The sequence below is a fragment of the Nymphalis io genome, chromosome 18 (genome assembly GCF_905147045.1).
Source record: "Nymphalis io chromosome 18, ilAglIoxx1.1, whole genome shotgun sequence".
NCBI lineage: Eukaryota > Metazoa > Arthropoda > Insecta > Lepidoptera > Nymphalidae > Nymphalis > Nymphalis io.
The window spans coordinates 9,912,445-9,939,524 of NC_065905.1; the positions used below are offsets into that span (position 1 = coordinate 9,912,445).

The 27,080-nt window shown below is 34.1% G+C and overlaps 1 protein-coding gene across 1 annotated transcript in view; it reads right to left on the minus strand.

The window, feature by feature from the left end:
* Positions 1 to 5,923: 5,923 nt before the first annotated feature.
* LOC126775472 (ras-like protein family member 10B) overlaps positions 5,924 to 27,080 on the minus strand; it is a 33,330-nt gene continuing 12,173 nt past the window's right edge. The window contains exons 2-3 of the mRNA XM_050497444.1: positions 17,138 to 17,286; positions 5,924 to 6,548 (exon numbers count right to left, since the gene is read on the minus strand). Coding sequence (XP_050353401.1) covers positions 5,925 to 6,548; positions 17,138 to 17,286 — 773 coding nt within the window. The 3' untranslated portion in view covers position 5,924. The remainder of the gene's footprint in view (positions 6,549 to 17,137; positions 17,287 to 27,080) is intronic.

A 27,080-nucleotide genomic window follows, 5' to 3' on the forward strand; every position in this document is an offset into this window, starting at 1 on the left:
TATTTTAGAATTCCATGTTTACCAAAAAAGTTAAGTTTGTTTTCACTAATAAAAATAAGGTCGCATTGCATTGTTCTGCGCATTTACTCTTAATACGCAGAGATATATGACACGGAAAACTATATTTACGACCGATTGGAGTTGATTTATAGCAAACGAGACTTTACGAAGACATGCAACACATGTGTTGTTTTAACAGTAGTATTTATAAATGACTGCGTCATTAATCTTGTGGCTAGAAATACGGCCGTAGACCCCGAGGTCCTGGGTTCAAGCCCCCGGTCGGGCCGATAAAAAGTTAGTGAGTTTTTCTATCAAAGACTCTCTGCAGCAGCCAGCAATCTGGAATTTGAAGGTGTGTGCCCCAGAAAGCATATAAAGCCGTTGGTCTTGCGCCTAAGCTCTTTCTGGTTGGCTGGTTTGCCGTCCCACCGGATTATAAGAATGAGGGAATAAAGAGTCCACCTGTGTTTGCACATACACATGTGCACTATAATATGTCCCGTGCAGTTGGGTTTTCTCCCTTGATATTGGCTGAAATCGGTCAGGAGGACATCAACATCAATATTTACAAGCGTGCAAAACCCGTATACATTAGCGAAATCCGTTGTGAATATACAGTATATAGATAAATGTGTTTACGTCCTAACGAATACATAAATGCGAAAGTGGAGTTTGCTTGTTACGCTTTACACATCTTAACTGCTCATCCGATCATCATGTATTACACGATCAATTTTGCATACGCGTTGTCAGGGGTACAGAAAGGAACATAAGATACCAAACCCCTAACACGCGGGCGAAGCCTCTGACGGAAACTAAATGTTTGAATTTATCAGCTCGTAACCACGACAGGAAGTCTTAACAATTCGAAACTACTTGTAAAATTCGATCTGAATAAAAATGTTTTTGATTTTTATTTCGGACCATGTCGGAACGTCGTTCAAATAATAATAAAAATGGTATATAATAATATCTTGGAACATTATTCACAAATATTCCAAACTAAGCAGAGCTTGTACGATGGAAACCAGACAACTGATATACTACATATACCATTTTTTTTGCAAATACATACTTATATAGATAATAACATCCAGACACAGGACAAACAGACATGTTCATGCACACAAATGTTTGTACTGGGTGGGAATCGAACCCACAACTTTCGGCGTGAAAGGCAAGTATCTACCAACTACGCCAACGGCCCAACGGTATGTTATCCAAATATGATATAATATGACGGACACTCCTAAAATTCGCGACATAATCAAAATATCTATATTCTGTGTACCTTAAGAAACAGAATAATTTAGATAAAAAAATATTTTTAAAAATACTAAAGATAACTCGTATAAGTAATGTAATATAAAACATTAGTGTAGGTCAGTGGCACAGCATAGGGTGGGGGTAGGAAGCGGTCCGCACCGGGCATTGTCGGGGCGGCATCTCACAGGTTACATACATCAATCATCTGCAATATTTTTATTTGTATTTTTTTTACATATTTGTTTTTGATATGTCAACAAGTGTCGTTCCATTTTTCAGGTTATTATTTTTACAATGCTCCAAATTTTTTATACTTAATCAATTGCAAAAATAAAAGGGCAGCAAATTTGGGACCCGCACCGGATGCTGGTTACCTATGTTACGCCACTGTTGTACATTATTAGTGCTATGACATATTCCAGAAATCTAAAAAAATATTAATATTTTCATCAGCTTTATATGTATTTTCGCCATTTGTTAACCTACCTATTCCAATGACCAGTCAACGCAATTATTTTTTTAATTTATTTTAATATTACTGATAAGTAATTCTTACTACTAAGCGAAGAGTTATTGTTTATTATATAATTATTATAGACAATAATTTCGGTTCCTCCTATACGAAGATAAGGACCGCATTCCTCCCGATAAAAGCGAAACAGTTACCAACATTTATGATTATGAATAACTTCACGATTAAACCGCACATTTCGCTATACGCAGTTGGTTTCATATTTTTTATTTACAAATATAAATGTGAAATTCGTGACGGATAATATCTCTCTCAAACAATTTATTGTTTTCATAGATTCTAATTTGGAAGTAATTTAAGAAGTAGAAAAGTGTAAAAGTACCCTGAATGAAATGCTTCTTTTTAATCTAAGACTTCTTATTTTTCGTAGTTGTTAATGTTGTTCGAAAAATATGCGTAATAGCGATTCATTATAAAAGTTAAACTTAATAAGTAAGTTATCGTCCAGCTTTAAAAAAAAAATAGAAGCCAAAGATGTTAAAAATTGTTAAGGTAAATGTGCAATAATTTTTGGTGTGATACGACTTGAGTCAGTCTCTGTAAAAACAAACGATCAAACTACTATATCTTGCCGGTTCTTCTTTATATAACCTACATTTCGAACTAGTATCAGTTAAATGTTCAATATAATATTATAAACATGACGATTAAAAAGTCTTATTATTAAAGAAACAATGCGTATTGTATTGTATATAAATAAACAAAAAGCAAAGAGCTGGAAAGCTAATTTATTGGTTACAGACGTATATTCGGAACTCCCTTATGGGTCAAATATGTACTTAACCTTTTCACTGGACTGTTTGTTAATAGTATAAGTAGAATGACAATTTTTTTTTGTTTGCGAAAAAGTTTGCGAAAGATCACATAACCAAATAACCTTGTGTTTTGTACAAGTGCACTGTTCACTTTATAAAATAGATTTGGTTAATGGGCCTGATGGAAAGTGGTCAACACCGTCAATAGGAGTTTGAAGAAATATTAAACATTCTTTACATCGCCAATCTTGGGAGGGGGGACCTTATCGTTAGTTGATCAGAGCTATCTTTGTACCAATATGAATACGTTGCCACTGACACGGTAAGGAATGATTTATATCTTTTCGCTAGTCCGCTTGGGTTGGTGATATAGGTTATCACTAACCCAAGTAGACTAGCGCAAATTACCACTACTTCACCGCATTCGCCAAAGTTGGTAAAAACCAAATGGTCATAACCAACCTTGGACTATTGGCTGTATTTCAAAGTAACAAAGCAATGTGCTTGATGGAATAAATTAGTCTCTTACATCTCTGTTTTCACAATTTCTTACCAAAACAGCCATGTTATGCGGCAAATTTAATGGATGATTGATTCAGTGCCACTCACATTATTATGTATTATACGTTTATAATTAATACAAAATCGAATACTTTACTGGTGGTAGAGCTTTGTGCAAGCTCGTCTGGGTAGGTACCACCCACTCATCAGATATTCTACCGCAAAACAGCAGTACTTGGTATTGTTGTGTTCCGGTTTCAAGGGTGAGTGAGCCAGTGTAATTACAGGCACAAGGGACATTACATCTTAGTTCCCAAGGTTGGTGGCGCATTGGTGATGTGAGCGATGGTTGACATTTCTTACAATGTCAATGTCTAAGGGCGTTTGGTGACCACTTACCATCAGGTGGCCCATATGCTCGTCCGCCTTCCTATTCTATAAAAAAAAAGAAAGAAAAAGAATAAAAAATGAAACCAATTGGCTTTTATATCGTTTTGGCGCATATCGGATTTTGTAATGAAATATTGACTTTCCACTAAATTAGTGGAAAGTCAATATTTCATTGGCGCTTATAAATTTGGTTCAATTGGGTGACATACAATCACATTATGAATATATAACTTGACATATTCAGGAATATACGTGTTCCTTATGTAATTTATAGACGTAACTTTGAATAAAATATTCAAAGTAAAAAAAATTATTGTGTTTGGAATTTTCACACTTTGTCTACAATTTTGTTCATTAAGATTTCCACTTTAGGAACGAATTATTGATTCAATTCAAATAACCTTGATGCTCGCTTTTTAAATGCTGCTTATTTTTAAATTCTGCTCTTTAACTGATAGATATTTGAATAAATTATATCCTCATGATAATATTTGTGTGCTAAAAAGAATAACTCTTTAAACGGTATGGGTGAAGTCGAAAATGTTCAGCGACTTAAATCGAAATTTTACAATTCCTTTTTTAATTTTTAACGTTACAATACCTCATACCAATCATACCAATCTCCAAATATTAAGTCTCTCTTGTAGTTGTGCGTTGATAGTCAGTCAGGACATTGCCTTTTGTAAATATCGATTTGCCTAATTTTGTATTAAATTATCCTCCAATAAAAAAAATAGACAAATAACATGTTTAGAGAATAAATAAGAGCACAGTTATCGAATTTCAATAAAATATTCATATTTTAAAATTAAAATCGTTTCCAAAAATGTTAGTAATCGTGAATTACACAGTAATGTATATATATAACTTTACAACTATACAAAAATTATTTAATTTTATTAATCAAAAAGTGTAATCTATTATAGCCTTGAGTGTCATGTCAGGTCATGAATATTTCATTTTATTGTAAACATAATAGAGATATATATCTATATATCTACGCAATGAAAAACATCGTTATCATTAAAACGATATTGTTCAATTTTATAATAATACTTTCTTACTTGCCAGTGATCAAAATTCGAACATTGAAAATTTGAGAAAAATCATTACTCTTATTTCTAATTAGTTTTACTAATAACACTAAAGGCCGTAAATAGATACCAAATCAAATAAAAAAAAAAACAAAATTGATCGACAAACAGTAGGGCTATTCTGTAAGAACAAACTCGAAATTCACCGTAGAAAACGGTCGTGAAATGACAGAAAGTGATATGCGATATTGACCATTATAATTATTACATTTAAAGAATATACGTATCAATATAGTATATCACGATAATTCGGTTGTCAGTATTTCACGAGCGAGTGATGAAGGAAGTTCTTACAGAATAGTAGTTCTGAGGAAAAAACGTTGCTAAACCATTGTCTTTACCTTTATTATAAGATTATTGATTAGCTTTATCAAATTACAGAAATATCTGTAAAGTTATTTTTTCTCGGAATTTATTAAAATTATCATCATCATAACTCATTATCTAGTTATTAAAAATAAAAAAAAACTATAAATTAAAAAATGAACGTCAAATTCATGTCTAAGAAATTTTATATGAATCCTTTTTTTAATAAAAATGTTATTAATCCCTGAAGTGGATTTCATTGTTTTCATTTCGTACATACGATTGAAATTAATTGTATTTTTTTAATGAAAACAACATTTTGCACTTTCGTTAAAGTAAAAAAATCTTATTTCATACCTTGAATACAATGTTCGGAAAATAATAATTTAGTTAAAATTATATCGCAATACTTAATTAAAAAACTATACTTAGAGAAACAAAACTTTTAATCTTCTAAGCCCTATTCCAATCGGAGTAGGATTAAATGTAAACAACAAGTAGTAGGTAGATTTACAAATTGCATACGATTTTCTAATAATTCTTCTGTATTACCCACTATAAACAGCTCTTGAATAATTTACCTTTATTTATAATACAACACGATTCCATTTAAATAGTTATAACCACATTAATTTAACTTTCGAAGTTTCGTGGACATTGAAGAAAACGCCATCTTTTCGCGAATCCATAGTTAATATCATAGATTATTCAAGATCTCTCAAGACCAATGATATCGGTGTCAAAGTTGTTTATTTGGGCTTATTCCTGTTGTGGTTGGAATAGGCTATAAATGGCTTAATCCTTAAGGTTATTGAGGTATGAATTTCTTAAATATTAGTAAACGCAATATTTTTTCACAAGTTTTAAAATAAGAACATATATGTTTTATAATTTCACACAGGTTATAAAAATATTATGCAACAATTTACACAGCATAACGACTAATTTAACAGTATTGCAAATTGCTAACATATTGTCCGGAATTTTAAAATCAATGCTTTTCTAAATGTGTTTTTCTTAAATTTTCTAAAAATTTTGGAAAACAAATATTTTGAACATAAACTTCATGAAAAAGGGCTAAGCAATAGTGCAGCGGTTTTCATTTGACGAGCCACCTCCAGTTGAAGAATCTGGAAGTGGTTCTGAACTTCTACCACCTCCGCTCCATTCAAGGGCGTCTATCATCTCCATCAGTTCCTTGAACACTGCAATCACTCGCCAATTATATTTAGCAGAGCACTCAACATAACCACACTTCCAATGTTTGCGAACAAGGTTCACGATATTTCTTCTTTTTTCTCTAGAATCACCACACGCACTTTCAGCCATAGCCAGCTGTTGGAGACCACTCGCTGCCGAAGGTGTAGTGCTACACAAGAGATCCTGTTTATTGCCGACTACCAGAACTGGTACATTCCTCATATCTCTACTTTCAACCATTTGATCTCTCAATGTTCGAATGTACTGAAATGTTTCCACATTTGACAGATCGAATACCAGGATATAAGCAGTGGCATTTCGTAATCCATAAAATCTGTAATGAGCCCATTCGTAGTATGAATTTATTGGAAAGTAAGGTATGACTGGAACGTCGGTTATTTTAACTTCATACAAATGTTCGTTGATGATCACCGAAGGATAGAATGTATGTTTGCGATCGGTAGGTACATATTCTTCAGAAAAGTCGCTCCAGACGAATTGCTGCAAAGAAAAATACATTTTAATAAATTTTATTTTACTATTAAGACAAGCCTACAAAGGAAAAGCTGTGAAATATGTAGGTCCCCTACATAACAAGATATATTTTTTTTAAATGACGTTGGATATAAGGTACAACAAACCTGTTTTAATTAAATACTAAATTGTATGTTATTTCTTTATCTTTTTTTAATGTAGAATTACATTTGGTAATTTTATTTTGTATAAGAAAGAAGTCATTTTGTTCCAGCAGAATACAAAACCACCCAACAGAATACCAGTGTTTTGAGATAGGCAACCCTTGTCAGTTTTCAAATGTCTAATTTTATCGAGGTTTTAGAATCTCAATCCGTATTATGGTGTAAACTGACCCAAAAGAATAAGCAATCTATAGGAGAGTTGGCCTAAAACTATCACACACAAATTGGAAGGAAACACAAATCTTTTCCACCAATTAAAATTATATAGGTGTATTATTTTTTAACGGTATTTATATACATAATATTTATTAACATTAAGGTATTAAATATAAACAAATAAAAACGAATATTAAGTAATAGCTCCACATTTTCTTATTATATATAAGCTATTTTTAATTAATTTGCCTCGTTATAAAGCCGAGATGGCCCAGTGGTAAGAACGCGTAAATCTTAACCAATGATCGTGCAAGCACCACTGAATTTTCATGTGCTTAATTTGTTATTATAATTCATCTCGTGTTTTCCGGTGAAAGAAAACATTGTGAGGAAACCCGCATGTGTATTATTATTTCACTGAAATTTTGCCACATATGTATTCCACCAACCCGCACTGGAGCAGCGTGGTGGAATAAGCTCCAAATATTCTTCTCAAAAAGGGAGTGGAGGTCTTTAGCACAGCAGTGGGACATTCACAGGCTGTTACGGATTACGGATAAATATTTCTATACTATATAAATATTACTATATATATAAATATAGATACATATTTCAATTTGTTGATTGACAAAGCTAGAAAACTCGGTTGTAAGATTTTCAAATATTTCTAATCAATTTAGAGTAAGATATAAAAATAGATTTATCTTTATTCGAAGTCACGTTTCGTAATAACGCAACATAAAGTCGAATCTTACGTGCCTAATGACTTCATGCCCTTTGATAATAAAAGTGTTATTTATACACATATGTTTGATCAAACATTGTTGTATTGGTTATTGTATATTTATAATTGAAATAGTATTGGTCTCAAAATTTTCACTGAAAGAGAAGGAGAACAATATTGGACCAAATGTTGGTCTGTAAGGGGACGTTATTACGCATATTATTCTGAACATTTACGAGTTATATCATATTCAGAATGAGGCTGTCATGCATATAAATTGGGTTGTACGAACGTGTCGATGTATCTATTACGGTCCAAATTGTTTGTGGAGACGGGAAAGGAAATATTTTGATATCATTAGAATTCTAAGCGTATTTAATACATTTACATTTTGTAAAATGAGCTTTTTAGTGTTCGTTAACCGTTTTTAAAGCTTAAAAATTAGTTAATAAGTAACAGTCTGAAATTTGTGTATGTAATTTCAACTGCTTGGGGCAGTTACCCAGCAGTTTGACATAACATACTCTTCTCATAGAGGAGAAGGTATAGAACTTACTGTACCACGCAGCTCCATTTTAGGAAAACGTATATATATATATATATATTATAATAATATATGGCATATATTATTATAATAACTGGAGGTAGAGCTTTGTGTTAGCTCGTAGGTACCACCCAGTCATCAGATATTCTACCGCAAAACAGCATTACTTGGTATTGTTGTGTTCCGGTTTGAAGGGTGAGTGAGCCAGTGTAATTACAGGTACAAGGGATATAACATCTTAATTCCCAAGGTTGGTGGCGCATTGTCACGTCATACAAGTCGCCCCTTACCTCCAAGCCCCAATATTTTTTTTTGTATAATAGGAAGGCGGACGAGCATTTGGGCCACCTGGTGGTAAGTGGTTACCAACGCCCTTAGACATTGGCATTGTAAGAAATGTTAACCATCGCTTTAACAAACGATTCATATAAAAAATATTTGGAATCACTTTCTTCAATATTTCATTACGATACAAACCAAACTACAATTGTAGTTTATGTAGGTCTGTCTTGAAACGAAACGCTAGTAAATATGGATCCTATGTTAATCGTACAGTTTTATCATAAAACAATTCATTGATATTGTTTACTTTGAAGCTGAGTTAATAAATAAAGGTACAATTTGAATAATGGCTAAGGCTATAGAATTCGTTGTTACCTAACGAAAGGTAAATAACGTGATTAATAAGGGTCCGAGGGGAAAATTGACCGTATATACTTGTAAGCGAATTTTATATGTTATTTCATCCATTAGAGCGTAATAATATAATTATACATCCTTGAATCGATGTATATGGATAACATCCTCCTCGGTCACTGGGATTTGAACCCAGGACCTCGGAATTTTCAGCTATTTATCTAGCCACTGACTGACGGGATAGTCACGGGGTCTTAAAAACTTATATATCTGTATTCTATAGAGATATTATTAAAGTACAAGTGAGTAAGCGATAACTCTATGTGTGCTAGTCTCAATATATGCACTCTCGATTACGTCATACCCATTTCTTCTACACAGAATTTTGCGTCCGTGCCTTAAAGTTTTTACTATAATGATACTTTATACTTCCTTTGCATTCTTATTAATAAATTTCATCATCATAATCATCATCGTCACCCTTTTCGCGTCCACTGCTGGACATAGGTCTCTCCAATGACACGCCAATGAGCTCGATTTTCAGCTGCCAATCTCCAACCGCTGCCATCCACCTTGCGTATATCGTCACTCCACCTAGCTGAAGGGCGTCCCACGCTACGTTTGCCAAGGCGTGGTCTCCACTCCAAAACACGTCTACTCCAACGGTGGTCGGTTCTGCGACATATGTTTTCAGCCCACTGCCAATTCAGCTTACTAATCCTTTGGGCTATGTCGATAACCTTGGTTCTCTGTCGGATCACCACATTTGGGATTCGATCTTTCAGAGAAACTCCGAGCATAGCCCTCTCCATAGCTTGCTGAGTGACCTTAAAATGATGGACCAAACGCACTGTCAGTGTCCACGTCTCGGCTCCGTAGGTCATAAACGGTAAGACGCACTCGTTGAAGACTTTTGTCTTCAAGCATTGCGGTATCCGTCACGAAAAGATTTGACCGAGTTTTCTATACGCTACCCAGCCCAGCTGTACTCTTCTTCGTGCCTCCCTCTTAAAGTTGTTTCGACCCAACTGCAAAGTTTGCCCAAGGTACACATACTCCTGAACAACTTCGAATATAATTACAATAAAGAAAAAAAAAAGTTTAGTTTACTTATTAAAGGTTTGAAATAAACGCAATTGTACAGCTATATACATTTTAATTATTAAAATAGCATTATTTAAACAAATAACTCCTCAAGCGAAATGTCCAAGAAATTATTTTCCAACTTTAAATTAGACCGAGACAGCTAAAAGTTGGTTACGACGTAAAATAATACGTTCGTCGTCAGGAAATGCATCAAACTTACAGAAGTTGGTAACTAAAATATCACATTACTTTGAAGTGTCATTAAATTACTTTAACCGCCCTTTAAAATTTGTATTATAAATTCCATACTGGGGCTTTGCCCGCATATTTTTTTGCAACGCGTATGTAAATAAGATAATGCTAATCGATAACCTCTTGAACATCTTCCTCATCTCTATTTTATTTTTAGGTGTTTGGCTTACCATAAAGAGTATTTGTATTTAATTGTTTCAACATAGGTTATTTCTTTAATAATCTCTAACAGACAATGTTATCGGCTTATTCTAAAACAAATCCTTATACTAGAATAAGCCGGTGAGGTATAATTGCAAACGTTCATTTATGTCGCTTAAAATTGATTGTTAGTCTGATATTGGGTAAAAAAAGGATTCCCATGTACATCCTTGGGTTTCAAGCTCGCTCCATATCCAATTTTATTAAAATTGCTTAAGTAGTTTAGCCGTGAAAGCAAAACGAACTGATAGAGTTACTTTCGCATTTATAATAGTAGTAAGCATAGATATTTTTGCTGTTGGTACTAATCAAAGCAAAGGAAGACAGTTTATATGTGTACTAAAATACTAAGTCTTTCAGTATGGCTTCCAATCTCCCATAAAATTGCTCATTCAATGTACGCCAGAGATTGCGTTCCTGTTTTATTATTCAAGTAAGGTACAGTTTCATAGTAGCTATTAGGCTGACAGAGCGACAGAAAAAAGAAAGATTTCCAAATGACTACCAATTTCTCAAGCAAGATTTCCAGTAGTTATTTTTGGTAGAAAAATAGAAAAAACATTCTACGATAGAATAGTAGGTCAATATTACCATCAACCTATATCTTGATTTGAAAAATCTTTTCCATATATTTTACGCTTATTCTATAACTGCCCGTTCCGATTTCGTACAGGTAAAATAAGGGTTTTATCCCGTGCATGTTTTTATCATATATATATATATATATATAAAGTAGGACATGTCCTTCCTTAGAGATCAAGGTTGTTTTCAATGACAAATTTTATCAAAATTGGTTCTGTAGTTTAGCCGTGAAAACGTAACACACTGACACAGTTATATTCGAATTTATAATACTAGAATAGATAATAATCTAAACCCCGGTGGACTTAATCATTACTGGGTATATATTAGGTCCTTACATATGAAATTGGCGTTTTGTACGGGAGGAATATAGTCTTTTTTTTATAATATTAAGAAATATTTTTTTTTTTGTAAAATATATTTAAATAATCAAAGTATGCATCGTTGTTATGTATGCACTTTTGCCATCTCATTTAAAAAAACCATGGGGGCCAGAATCAATAAATTCTTTGAAGGCGGCTTGGACTGCCGCATCGGAGTTGATTTTTTTTCCTTGTAAGAAGTTGTCCAAATTCTGGAAAAAATGGTAATCTGTTGGAGCAAGGTCCAAGGAGTACGGTGGATGTCGCAGACATTCCAATTGAAGCTCATCTAACTTAGTGGTTGTTTGTTGTGTAGAGTTTGGTCTTGCGTTTTCGTGAAGCAGCAGTAGCCTAGAGCGATTTACCAATTTCGGTTGTTTAGCAGCTAGTTCTTCCTTCATGGTTTGCAGTTGACAATAGATATCTGCCGTAATCGTTTGGCCAGATTTAAGAAAGCTGTAGTGAAAAACACCGGCGCTAGTCCACCAAACACTCACAAGTAACTTTTTCTGAGTCAATTATCGCTTAGGGCAGGATTTGGCTGGGTCTCCAGGGTTCAGCCATTGCGACGAGCGCTTCCGATTATCGTACAGTATCCACTTTTCATCACAAGTAATGATTCGATATAAAATCCCTTCATTATTGTGTTGGTTGAGCAAAATAACACAGCAATCGACGCGTGTTTGCAAATTCGATTCATTCAATTCATGAGGTACCTATCGTTCAAGTTTTTTTCCTTTCCTGACTTGTTTTAAGTGGATTAATACAGTTTTATCACTTACCCCGAAGCCTGCAGCTATCTCTGAAGTGCTTTGTGATGGATCCGCTTCCACAATAGCCTTTAATTCTTCATTTTCCACTTTGGTCTCCGGCCGTCCACGGGGTTGGTTCTGAAGGTCGAAATTTCCAGAACGAAAACGTTGAAACTAAAAACGTACCGTGCTTTCTTTAGCGACACTAGTGCAGTGCACATCATTAATCCTTCAAGCTGTTTCTGTCTATTTAATACGTGAAACCTTGTCTAATGATCCTCTAATGGTGTTATGTAAATAGTCGGTAAACCTCACCCACATATAACTAATTCGTTACATATTGTATGAACCTTCTCTTAAGTTGTAAATAAAATCACCATACGTTTTGTATCTTAAAATCAAAATACAGCATGGAACAGACCGTAAATGTCCCACTGCAGGGCAAAGGCTTCTTGAGATTTTGAGCTGATTCCACCATGCTGTTTTAATGCGGATGGGTCGATTGCATGTTTTTCTTTACAGCAGAGCACGAGATGACTTATAAACACAAATTTATTTGAACCGGATTTGAACTTGTAGTTTTTGGGTAAGATTTACGTTTTCTAAACACATTTCCATATTGCTTAAACAGTGAAAACCGCAACAATTACAACGCAAAGGCCAAAATCCCTCTAAGCATTTGGAGTTCTACCACGTTGTTCCAGTAAGAGTAGAAAATTATGTAGGATGAGTCAATGATTTGAGAAGGTTTGGTTTTTCATAAGGAACCCTATTACGACCTTTCTAAAAATGCAAAGAAAATCGTATTATATAATTTTAATGATTTTATATCTTGCGGGATCAACGTAGTTATTGCTTCAGCAAACCCCACCTCTAACCTTTCCCTTTTTTTATTTCCGTGTCTTAAGTGTGCCTGGATGAGCCTGTCTTGGTGACATGGCCGCCTTTTATACGTATTTCTTGTCTGTGTTCTATTTTTAAATTTCATTAATGTAATTTAAAATATATATTGTAATATGTTCTCTATGTAAAAAATCGTCATTTTATCGCAAATAAAATTATATATTTTTTTTATTGAAATGTAGTTTTTATGAATAAAAGTTATTATTTTATTAAATGTATTATTTATTTACGAACTGTTTAATTGTAATTGCTGTTAATTGTAGCTAAATTAGCTTAATGTCAAACAATTATGATAAAAGCCGTTTTTATATTAAAAAAAAAGGATTTGTCGTGTTCATGAAATCAATAATATTTCGAGTGTACGATTTCCATTTATAATTGCATTCATCAAAGCGAACGTTGTTTAAGCTTCATAAAATACGAAAAATAAAATATTCAAGCAAATTATGAAATTCGTAAATTTCATTTCGATCTATTAATTATTTTTTACTTTTTAAATGGCAAGTGAAGCTTGAACTCTTTGATATTTTTAATTTAGATTCTAACATCTTTTTTTAAAAAGTATTAATACATTATATGGCGCGTTTTATTCATGCTCAATTATTTTCTATAACTTTTTAGTTTTAACCAGTGAATTTACTAATTCAATGTTAGTTATAATAACTATAAGACAGAACACTGCAGAGATTATTCCTTACCCACCACAGGAAAATCGTCTTAGCGAACATTCGCGCGGTGCTAACAGCAATGCGTGTCGCGATTGAAACAAATGTATGGACTAAGCATTCCACGGGCCGTTTGTCATGATTTTTTGGTTTTTAACATATTTTTTTTAATTCTCTATTACTTTGCAGTAAAAAGGTTGTGAGAAGAAATAGACATGCTATTTCCACGTTACATCGTGATCAACACTATTTCTTCCAAATTTATTATCGGCATTTCAAGGCTAGAAGGATACAGACGATAAATCCTATAAAAATATATTATACTTTCATTGTAATATAAAAAGAAATAGAAAGTTAAGTATTTAATGTTCAGATCACTCCAGGTATTTGCTTTGAATTCTAAAACCTGGATACATTTTTAATCAATAGCTACGTCACAAGACGAGGTATCCGGTCTTAGAAATTTCCGCTGGTGCTTGGAGCAGGACGTACAGTCCTAAAAATACTTTCTCTTGTGTTGAATAATTAAATTTTCACCGTAATGATCCTACCAATAATTTTCACCAGCAAAATACAAATATTTACTTTTCATTCGCTGGGCACAATTAAAAGTAAATATTTGTATTTTTGAAATTTCCAAAATTATTGCATGCGTTAATTTAATTTTGCAATGATAGGTATTAATCGTTTTGATAGAATCAGAGACTTCAATTTATATTTTTATTTAAACATGAGAGGTAAGAGTTAATTCATTACAAGAAGTTTCACTCCCGTTAAGTGATAAGATGAGATAATTTTACTTTTCCTATGCATAAATTAAAACCTTATTATATTAATGATTCAATAAAAAGGTCGCTTGCCACGATTGTCGTTCCTGCTCTTATTGAGCTCCGTTGAATTAGTCTTGAAGGTAAGAGATCTAAGAGAGAAGGGGATGGACTGACACTGGTTCCTGAGATTACGGGCACTAGTATGAGAGGCTACATGCATTCACAGATTGGCCCCTTCTTATATCAGTGGAACAATGTTAAAGGCCGGAGCCTCCGTGGTTTTTTTTTATAGAATAGGAAGGTGGACGAGCATATGGGCCACCTGGTAAGTGGCCACCAAACGCCCTTAGACATTGGCATTGTAAGAAATGTCAACCATCGTTTACATAGCCAATGCGCCACCAACCTTGGGAACTAAGATTTTATGTCCTTTGTGCCTGTAATTACACTGGCTCACTCACCTTTCAACCGGAACACTACAATACCAAGTACTGCTGTTTTGCGGTAGAATATCTGATGAGTGGGTGGTACCTACCCAGACGAGCTTGCACAAAGCCTTACCACCAGTAAAATGATATAAAATGGATAAAGCCGAAGCGAACTAACGTTACTGTGATCGTCTCTTTTTTTTCTAAATTATCTATTTTCTCCGTTTGTAGTTGAAACACTTGGAACTTGGACTAATAATATAAGAACTTTTATTTAAAATATAAAATCCTGTCTTATTGTCTCTACTAATGATACGTGAGCTAGTTCAATTTTCGCCCAGAGGATCGGAATTGCGATTCAAAAGGAAAATGCTGCTAGCATTCTTGACACCATTTCATGATTTATGCAGCAGCTGTTTATAATTTTATTTTTGTATGTGTTTTATATAAATTTATTAAAATCATATGTTAAAAAAATATGAGTATATTACTTTATTTGGTTCACTACACGTAACAGGAATATATAGATAATTAAAAAACAATAGAAATCGTTGTCGTTGATTTCCATATAATACGTTATTCAAAGATACGATATTCAAAGCAGTACGTTTTTTGCGGTTCTTATGTGTATAAATTACGTTCCAAGCCTCTGATAACTTAACACTATTTATCTGCCTCTTAAGCCCAAATTCACTTTTTATTCCCTCTCTTTCATATTACAATAGGATATATGTGTGAGCCGTGTTATATAGACGACTGGGAAGAGAGTATGCGTAGAATTATACTACAACATATAATATATATATATATATATATATGTTGTATGTATGTGTATAGAAGCAATATAGTTTTCCATAAAAGAGATAGCGTATTTATAAGTCAATTTAAATAAAATATTTTGAATACGCCTAGTCTTTAATAAAATTTCAGAGCTTAAAGCTCTCTGAAAATTAAATTTTCATGCGTAGTGAAGGGAAAACTTTGACTACATTTCCGAAGTGGTGGTACAGTTTATGCAAAACTAATTTTCCGGTATTTCTTGACATTTTTTTGCAGTTACATTTTGGAATGCTCCTCAACTGTAATTTAACTTTAATGCATACTTACTTAGGAAACTTGATTTCATCCTTATGACAAGAAGGGTAAGACTTAAAATTGCGGCTTAAAATCCAGCACCTCCCAGTTTTGTTATTATTTGTATTAGCTAGGTGGCCTAGCAAATGAGCTAACTGGTGGTAAGTGGTAACCATCACTCACAGACAATAACGATATTATCATTGACACTTCTTTATATCGCCAATACGCTACCAACTTTGAGAACTAGGATGTTGCTATGATATCGCTTGTACCTATATTGCACTGACTCACTCACCCTTCAGACTTTTACCGGTAGAATAACTGATAAATGGGTGGTGGTGGGTGTTGGTGTTACCTATTCAGACAGAATCGCACAAAGTCCTTTCAAGAATTTTTATACCATTAATTTGCGTTAATAATCTCGAAGTTAGTGCTGAAGGAAAACATCATGAGGAAACCTACATGTGTCGAATAATATTCTGCGTCTCTGTATCTTCCAAACCACACTGTAGCAGAGTGATAAGCCTTAAATGTTCGCCTTAAAAGAAGGAGATATACTAAAGGTATTTGCATATGGTATTCATTGCTTTCCATGTATAATATAATTGTTTTTAATAACCTTTGCAATTTAATTGTCGAAAACAATTAACTACTGAGTTTCTTGCAGTTCCTCTCTATGGAAACTGCATTAAACTAAACTGTTAAATTTATATTGCAAAATAAAGATTCTTAAGTGCACGTATTAAAGTATAATAAAAATACTGTTTACTCTAACTATACAGTAACAGTACAGTAACAGCCTGTTAACGTCCCACTGCTGGGCTAAGGCCTCCTGTCCCTTTTGAGGAGAAGGTTGTGGAGCTTATTCCACCACGCTGCTCCAATGCGGGTTGGTAGAATACACATGTGGCAGAATTTCAATGAAATTAGGCACATGCAGGTTTCCTCACGATGTTTTCCTTCACCGTTAAGCACGAGATGAATTATAATCACAAATTAAGCACAAGAAAATACAGTGGTGCTTACCCGGGTTTGAACCCATGATCATCGGATAAGATTCACGCGTTCTAACCACTGGGCCATCTCGGCTCTAACTCTAACTATAGCATGTAAATAAATTATCATCCTTACCGATACATCTAAGTAAGAATAGTTAATCAAGCGGTTGGTGAAACACTGTAATAACAACTTTCTAGACCATATATATCTCATTTGTACGTTAACATTATATATATATATTTGATTATTATTTACCTGTATAATACTAGTCTTGCCTACAGCTGGAGCACCCAACAGGACCACTTTAATGAGGTCCAAGCTGTCTGGACTTGGTTCCACGCTGGGCGCGCCGCTCACCGTCAGGTTACCAACTCCACCGCGTTCCAAGTAATCCAGATCCAATTCTAGGAAAAAAAAGATACATTTGAAATCATGTCCAGTTTTTCCTTACATTGTTTGTTAAAAATTAAACTATTGTAATTTTTAAGCGTAGTACTAAGTTACGTGATTATAAAAATTGAAATTTATAAGCAAGTGTAACTCTCTAGTTACACTTGCTTATAAATATATGCTCGAGGGACATAACATCTTGGTTACCAAGATTAGCTTACGCAGTGTTGATGCAAGGAATGGTTAATATTTTTTACGGCGCCAATATTTATGGTCTGTGGTGATTTTTACCATCTACCTGTTCAACTGCCTATATTATAAAAATGCATTTTCACAATAGGTATTTATTATATAAAAGTGAGTAAATAAATTTATATAATTCAAGAGAATGGTCCATAGTTTGACATAAACACTAACGATTTTAGTCCAAAAAAGGGTGAATTACGATTTACATAATTTATGTTCGATTCAAATACACTTATTATTAGGTTTAAATTAAAAATGACATCATAATTGAATATTTATTTATAACATTGTGTAATTTTTTTGTTGTAATCATTATTTTCATTTACATAGCAATAATGTTGATACTGGAGTATTTAGGTAATTGACAATTTTTGAAAGCACAACTATAAATTTTAAAATATTTTTGCATTCAATATTTATATACACATGATTACAATGAAAAATTTCATCATCAAACAATTCAACTGATATATTTATAAAATTGAAAAAGCAGTATTTATAGCATGTTCATATTTTCACATTGTATTAATTTAAATTGTAGCTTAATTATCGCACCTTTACTGGCTTACGAATAATTTATATTTCTGTACACGTATAAAGCACCGACGCTATTGTAATAATTTTCTAGCGTTTTTAAATAATTGCAGCACTATGCTGGCTGGCTTTCATAATTATATTATATGCAGTAAGTACCGTACAGTGGCAGTAACTCTTCGTAGGCCAATTTAAGTACGTCATCAGTACATTACTAAGATTGGTTAAAAACTAAAACATTGGATTCATTAATATTTAATAGCCAACAACATTAGTTTTTTTTTTCCTTATGATATTCATAAAACAAAAATTATGGTGTGTTTCGAAGTTACTTATATCCCGATTCCCCTCCAAATCAATGTTATCAGGAGGGGTAGAATAGAACGACTCCTTTTTGTGCGTAGGAGGGTCTCCAGGATATAGAGTGCCCCCTAGCCCCAGCGACGTTTACGGCGAAACCCTTGCGATAGCTGTCTTCAACACGAATCCGGAACTCTGGCCGATCGTTTTTAAATAAACATACTCCCTTATTATGCTCCCCTTGTGGCTCGGCAGATCTCCCATATGAGGGCGGCAGCATGAAGCCATCCCATCTGCCATCATATCTCCCATCCACGGCCACGGATATGGAATAGAACCTTAACCCGTGAGTGTCATAAAAGCTGAGTAAATGGATTTTGCTAAATGAATTCCTCAATAGACCTTCCTTTCCTATACTATAGCTAAAGATTTCTGCTTAAATTTAGGAGATAATCTGGTCTATACCAAATCTATAACTACGTATTTATAATAAATAATCACAACATACATGATTGATCTGCTTTGTGACCTATTTATCTCATATTTATCCCTTCATATTTCACGAAAGCTTTATTAATAGCTAACCGATACGTTATTCATTACTGACAGTGTAATGACTTTCGCATCATCGTAAACTAACATTGGAACAATTATTTTAGTCTAATGAAAATATGAATTTATGCTACATAACAGGTCATATAAATCCATTTTGTGATCTGATTTTAATACTTAAGTGTGAAATAGAATAGAATGAGTGGATCTTAAATGAAGATATCGATATTCATCTTTACTTCTATACTAATATTATAGAGATTTGATTTTTTTATATGTTATAAAGTTGTTGCTAGTATAAATTACTAATTACCGCCTTCACGGATTTCTGTTTAGCCTAAAGGTTGACTGGCAGAGAATGGCTTCAGGTATTAAGTCCACTTTTTGTTCAAAGTACATATTGTGATGGTTGAAAATAAATAAATAAAAAATTAGAGATCTCCACGAAAATTGCAATAATGGGATATCCATTTTTTCCTATAAAAATAATTATCGGCGTTTAAAAGATAAATCTTCAACCCGGACGAAGTTGGGCTGCTAGTTTTATATAATATTTAATTCGTGTTCTTCGTATTAATTTTAATAAAATAACTGACAAACATTCAAAATATTTAGAACTCAATCTAACAATCTAGATTTAGATATATTTTCCGCTGTCATAAAGAAGAAGCTTTTATTTCGGATATTTTGTGTTGATATATTTCTAGCTTATAAGCATTATAATGTTTATCTTAGATTTTCGATTGCATATATTTCTATTAAATATTAATTATACAAGTGAAGCTACAAGAAGTTGCTAGTTAACATTATATTGAAAACTTTTAGTATATCATAATGTGGTATTAGCTTCGCTCCAGTGGAGTTTTACGAGTTCAGTAATATTCATTAATAGTAGATATTTAGGTCACCATAGACGAATTATGGATAAACATTAATTATTTATCTATGGGAACAATACATTTCATCAATGTTTGCCGACAATTTTCGAAGCATAGCGGTAAATTGTGATCCAAATGAGGGATATCCTATCCTGAAAAATGAAGTCACAAACGCTCTTAAAAAAGCTAAAACGGGAAAATCAACCGGACCGGATAATGTTCCCATGGAGGTACTCAAACTTATTGAAGACGAAAATATTGACTTCTTGGTTAAATTCTTTAACTTGGTATACGACTCTGGCCACTTACCCAAAGACTGGCTAACCTCAACTTTTATTACGCTTCCTAAGAAGACCAACGCAAGAAGGTGCGAAGAGTTTCGAACGATTAGCCTTATGAGCCAAGTATTGAAACTATTTCTGAATATCATCCAGGAGCGAATAAGAGTTAAATGCGACGAACATCTCGCAGATAGTCAGTTTGGTTTTCGAATAGGAGTGGGCATGAGAGAGGCTCTTTTCGCAATGCAGGTTCTCGTACAAAAATGCAGAGACATGCAACAAGACGTTTTCCTTTGTTTCATCGATTACGAAAAAGCCTTTGACAGAGTACTGCATGACCGTCTAATTGCAATATTACATGATATCAGCTTAGATGACAAAGATGTACGTATTATCCAGAATCTGTATTGGAACCAGAAGGCTACTGTACGAGTTGACAATGAGGAGACTGATGAGGTAGAAATAAAGAGAGGGGTCCGACAGGACTGTATATTATCACCCACGCTATTTAATTTGTACTCAGAACAAATAATAGCAGAAGCAATTGAAGGCCAAGAATGTGGAGTCAAATTAAATGGTATGGTATATTAACAACATCTGATACGCTGACGATACAGTCCTAATAGCATCATCTCCTGAAGAGCTGCAATTAATTATGAGCCGTGTTAATTAGTGCAGTGAAAACGCTGGTCTGAGGATGAACCTATCAAAAACGAAGATCATGGTGTTATCTAAACATAGCTTCGATGACATTGCTATCATTGTAGCAGGCCAAAAAATTGAGAGGGTGCGCAAGTACAAATATCTGGGGACATGGCTTAATGACACCTGGAGCTGTGAACAGGAGGTAAAGACTCGCATCGAAATAACTCGAAGTGCCTTCTGCACGTTGAAAAAAGTACTCTGCAATCGCAGACTTAAGATCCCTGTGCGCATACGACTCCTACATTGTTACATCTGGCCTATACTTCTTTACGGATGCGAGGCGTGGACAATTAAAGAAGACCTCAAAAAACGTATAGAAGCTTTCGAGATGTGGGCTTATAGACGTATGTTGGCCATTAGTTGGACTCCAAAGTTCTCGAACGTGGAAGTTCTGCGACGCGTCAACCAAAAACGGCAACTTTTGGAGACTGTCAAGAAGAGAAAAGTTGCATATCTCGGACACGTGCTTAGGCATGAAAGATATGAACTTTTGCAACTGATTATGATGGGAAAAGTTGCCGGAAGGAGAGCTGTTGGGCGCAGAAAAAAGTCTTGGCTGTGCAACATCCGTGAATGGACGGAAATCGCGAGTGCTGTCGAACTCTTTCGCCTCGCGAAGAACAAGAAGGAGTATTTAAAGCTGACTGCCAACCTTCGCTCGTCGGAGTGGCACTCGAAGAAGAAGAAGAATTAATTATTTATGTAGAGTCATTTGCCCTCCCGGCGAATATATAAAAAAAAAAAAGATAATATAAAGCTTAAAGATATTAAGGTAATTATCGAATTTTATACATAATAATTGACAATATACTTCGTCAAATTCATCGTCAAATTTTCTATCGCCATACAGCATCACTCAATATTATGGTGTTCCGGTTTGAAGAGTTAGTGAGCCAGTATACCTACAGGCAGGTTGGTAGTGGATTGGCCATAGCCAATAACCATTCCTTTCATAGTAAGGAACTACCACTACTTACCATCAGGTACCAACGGGTGGGTGTATTTTTTGCTTTGACTAATAATAAATAAATAAAATGCTTAATTCTTCTAATTTTATGTTTTAATTATACAATAAATTAATTGAGGAAAGTAAAAGCTATAAGAAATGAAATACTGGTCTAATTACCTTAATACCTTTAGCGGTGATAATTGGTAGCAATTAGCATAACGATGCCGCTCCTTCCCTTTATATATTTAACTATTTTAGGAGACGTAATTAATAGGAAAGTTTTAAAAGTCTTTCTTCCAATTTTTCAAATGTATTTCGATGAACTAACAATAACATTGGATGTGCAAATTCATAATGCGAATGCAAGGAATGATTAATATTTTTAACTACACCAATGTCTCTATGGGTGGTGGTGGTTCATTTATCCGTCTGCCTATCTACATTACAAAAAATCGTACTGTAAGAAATAAAAACCATTCTAAATACCAATAATGCATCACCAACCATGAAATCTAAAATATTATGATCCCTGGATATATAATTACACGAGCTAGATACTTCATACTATATTATTATCAGACAGAGCTTCTTACACAATTACGTGTACACTATACTGTATTTAATAAAAGCATAGATTCTACCCACATATAGGCTATATGGTACACTATTGAATAAATTGATACTATTTCTTCGTAAACAATAAGATGGGATTATCTTATTTGATTAGACAACTATGACGTTAAATTATTATTAACTAGCAACCCGTCCCGTTCTCGCGCCAGTAAAATAAAGACTCACAAAAAATGTTTATATCGTAATATTTTTGTTGGTTTATGTGGTGCACGTTAGTATGTATGTACATTTATTTCTTCCATTTTTATCCGACATCTTGTACAATCATTGCCATATTTCAGCCAATTTAAACACTACGTAAATAAATTATACACCAAAGCCTTCATCAGGAATCACTTCGTCCATTGGTTAAAACTCTAAGAAAATCCGTTCGGTGGTTTTTGAGCTTATCACGTTCAAACATACAGACAGACGCGGCAGGGGGACTTTGTTTTATAATATGTACTGGACCTCGTGATCTGAACTTCGAGCCACCAGCCCAACGCAGCAACGTATTGATATTTCAAGGGTAGAATAAAGAGTAAAAAAACATGGATTCGGGTCAATGAGAAAACAAAAACACTCTCACACCACTAAATCTGTAATTTATCGACTTGTTTTGGCGCACAAGGAACAGGAAGAAATATATCTTCCCAGACGGTAGAAAAAGTTTAATATATAAATTAGTTGTTGTTTTTTGTGAGATTTTCCGCTTGGAATATTTAAATGAATAACAAGTTTCTTTTTACGCAGTAACTTTGAGCTATTCTTTATGCAAATTATTAAAATAATATTTATTAAATATCATGTAACATTCTGGGAAATTATTAATGAGAAAATGTTTAATTAATCCTTATTTATAAATAGAAGCCTTATAAAAAAAACAATTTTCTGTATATACCATATATATATATCCAATAACGGATTTAAAGTTCATTAGAAAGTTTGTTTGAATTAATAATCGCAAATTCAAAAATTCAATTTACTATTTTATTGCTAACCTTTATGGTTAAAGGATCAACTATTCGGCCGTTGCCATTGATCTTCATTACATTTTTTATTATTATAATTTAAAACTACTGACCAAAAATTCTGCTTCCAACCGAATTATTTTAAATAACTATGAACAATACTCATAAAAAGCGGAAATGTTAAGCCTTAAAGGAAATTTGGAGAGCTTCCATATCGGTCTATTTGTATTTTATTATCTTTATATGAAACAATTTATAGGTAACTATATACTTGTGATTTTCTTTGTGTGTATTTACACAAAGAAAATCACATCTAAATTATATTATCTAGGTCAAAGAATCAAACATTTGTTCAGCAATCATAGTTATTTCCCTTAGGAATACTAGTGAGACGGCCTTCGCTTGATTGGTAGCGATCGTGAAATTGGCGTCATTTATTATAATAGTTTTCGTATTCAAGTTAATCAGCAGAGTTTTTTTTAAATATAAAAATATTAATAGTTTTCTGTGCTTCCCAACGGCTTTCATTCTAATATATGCGAAGGTTTGTTTTTTGTTTGTTTGTTACGCTTTAACATATTAACTACTCAACCGATCATCGTTTAATATTTGCAAATATTGTCAGGCTTACAGAAAAAAACATAGGTTATATGTATATATAGTATATATATTTAGTATTGACTTTTAAGATAGATATAACTATTATAACGCCTTTGTACGTCTAGCCGTCTGTGGATCGTAACCAATGTGAAATTAGACTCCGTATAGTGTAAATTGTGGTTTTTTGAACAACCCTGCAATAGTAATTTGTCGGTAGTTATTTTGTCGTCAATGACTTTATTGGGACGCCTTCGGGTCGATCGGTCGGAGATCGCCAAGTCTTTCGATCTTTGCAGTTAAGAGAGCCGTTCGGAATATTTATTTATAAACAAAACTTTATTGCCAACAACAATATGTAGTTTGGACTTATGCCTGAAGACATTCTCTGCCAGTCAACCTTTAGGCTAAACAGAAATCCGTGAAGGCGGTAATTAGTAAATGATATAATCAACTATAGAAATGGATTAGCTTGTAGAGTGGATTTTTAAATATTCATAGTAGATATAATGCTATTAAATTTAAAATTAATTTAATCTGTATAACGACAATTCAAAAGTAATCGCAAGAGTTGAGTCAAAAAAAGGCCCTATGGATGTCTGTATTGCGCATAAACAAAGAATAACCCGCGGCAATGCCTACCCAGCAAGTTTGGTTGCCCTGCGGCTGCTACGATATAGCGGTTGGAGTAAGCGAATCTGCGCTACCGTATGATGTTTTTTTATTTATCTACGAGACTGTACTTATTATATGTCAAGCAAAGTTATATAAATTTTATTTTCACTACAATAATGTACTCTTTTTAAACGATTTACATGTAAAAATAGTAAAAAATATATATTAACACAAAGGATTAACAATATCACAAAACATCCAGTGGCCCCACACTGTTCATACCTGTCTTGCGGGTACCAATTACCGGGTTACACGTTAAAACGGTTGCTTGCGATATTTCATCCCCATATAGAATTACATAATAATATTTATAATACCTAAAAAAACAGTGTAAATAACAAGAAACATAAGTTTTATTTGTAGTAAAAATATGTAGCTAATTTGATGAAAATAGAGCTTGAGTTATAATGTAGCAGTTAAGTCAATGGTGCCAAAAGATGTTCAACAACGTTAATTCGCGTTGCTTCGCTAATATTACATTTTTTGATGTTACACAAACTGGTAATTTTATACCGAAGCATCTAGCAAATGGACTGTTTATACGTTACTGGTGGTAGGTCTTTGTGCAAGCTCGTCTCGGTAGGTACCACCCACTCATCAGATATTCTACCGCAAAACAGCAATACTTGATATTGTTGTGTTCCGTTTTGAAGGGTGAGTGAGCCAGTGTAATTACAGGCACAAGGGACATAAAATCTTAGTTCCCAAGGTTGGTGGCGCATTGGCTATAAGCGATGGTTGACATTTCTTGCAATGCCAATGTCTAAGGGCGTTTGGTGACCACTTACCATCAGGTGACCCATATGCTCGTCCACCTTCCTATTCTATAAAAAAAACCTCAATTTTGTACACTCGTCGTTTAATAAGATTTTGATAATCAACCGAATTTAAAAATTTAAAATAGTTTGATGAACCTTAGCAATGATTATAAACATGAATCATTCACACTCGCTAAAGTACGTCGATTTCCTGAAACAACTTTTGAGTCGGACACCTAAAAGCGTCGTTTTAAGCAAGAATCTCTGAGCTCTTTCTAATTGAAGTAAAGAAGAAGAAACAGATTTTAATATATCTCTCTTTACCAAGACACGGAGAAGGTGCATTATATTTGCTGTTTTACGTATCCGCGATGTAAGCGATTCTATGAGTGATTTTATGAGTGTATGCACTTCGTGTTTGACAAAACTCAAAATCGTTGTGTACTTTAAAGTGTCAAGCGGGACGATCATATCAAATTTAAAATATTGGGATATTGCAACGCTCAAATATAATTACATAAAATCTTTTATTATTAATCTAATTATCGGGTTCTCAAATTATATTCTACGTGGAGCATATCCTTCTAATATTATATAATATATTGAACACAAGGTAAACAAAACCTAATGATTACATAATATCTTCTCAAGGTCGTGGCGCATTGGCGATGTAAGTGATGGTTAACATTTCTTAAAATGCTAATGTCTATGGTTGTTGGTGACCATTCCATCAAGTGGCCTATATGCTCGTCCGCCTACCTATTCAATAAAAAAAGTGTGTAGCGTTAGGTACTCATGTATTTAGTTATAATTGAATAATTTATGTTAAATGTTTTTTTTATTTTTTAAAATATTCTTTAATCAATGTTTAAATATATAAATAGTTTAAAGAAATAATGTATCGATTGGAAATGTAAAGTAATTTACCTGAAAATGTCCCTCTGCTGGCCTAAGGCCTCCTCTCCCTTTTGAGAAGAAGGTTTGGAGCTTATTCCACCACGCTGCTCCAATGCGGGTTGGTGGAATACATAAATGACAGAATTTCAGTGAAATCAGACACTTGAAGGTTTCTTCACGATATTTTCCTTCGCCGTCAATCAATCAATCAATCAATCAACAGCCAATCGTTGTCCACTGCTGAACATAGGCCTCTCCCAAGGTGCGCCAAAGCTCCCTGTCCTCCGCCTTCCGCATCCAGTTGGTGCCCGCCACCTTCTTAAGGTCGACGGTCCACCTGACTGGACGGCGCCCTACGCTGCGCTTGCCGATTCGCGGTCTCCACTCTAGGACTCGTCTGCTCCAACGGCCATCGGTCCTACGACATACGTGACCAGCCCACTGCCACTTCAGCCTGCTAATTTTGCAAGCTATGTCGGTGACTCCGGTTCTTTTCCGGATAATCTCATTTCTAATCTTATCCTTCAAAGATACTCCGAGCATAGCTCGCTCCATAGCACGCTGAGCGACTTTGAATTTGTGGACTAGTCCCGCAGTTAGTGTCCACGTTTCGGCACCGTATGTCATGGCAGGTAAGACGCATTGGTTGAAGACTTTCGTCTTCAAACATTGCGGTATAGACGACTTGAGGACTTGACGAAGGTTGCCAAATGCTGCCAATCCCAACCGAATTCTTCGATCGGCTTCCTTCTCGAAGTTGTTCCTACCGACTTGTATTATCTGTCCTAGGTAGGTATATTCACTAACAACTTCGAGAGGTTTCCCCTCGACGTATATCGGTCCCGGCATGACA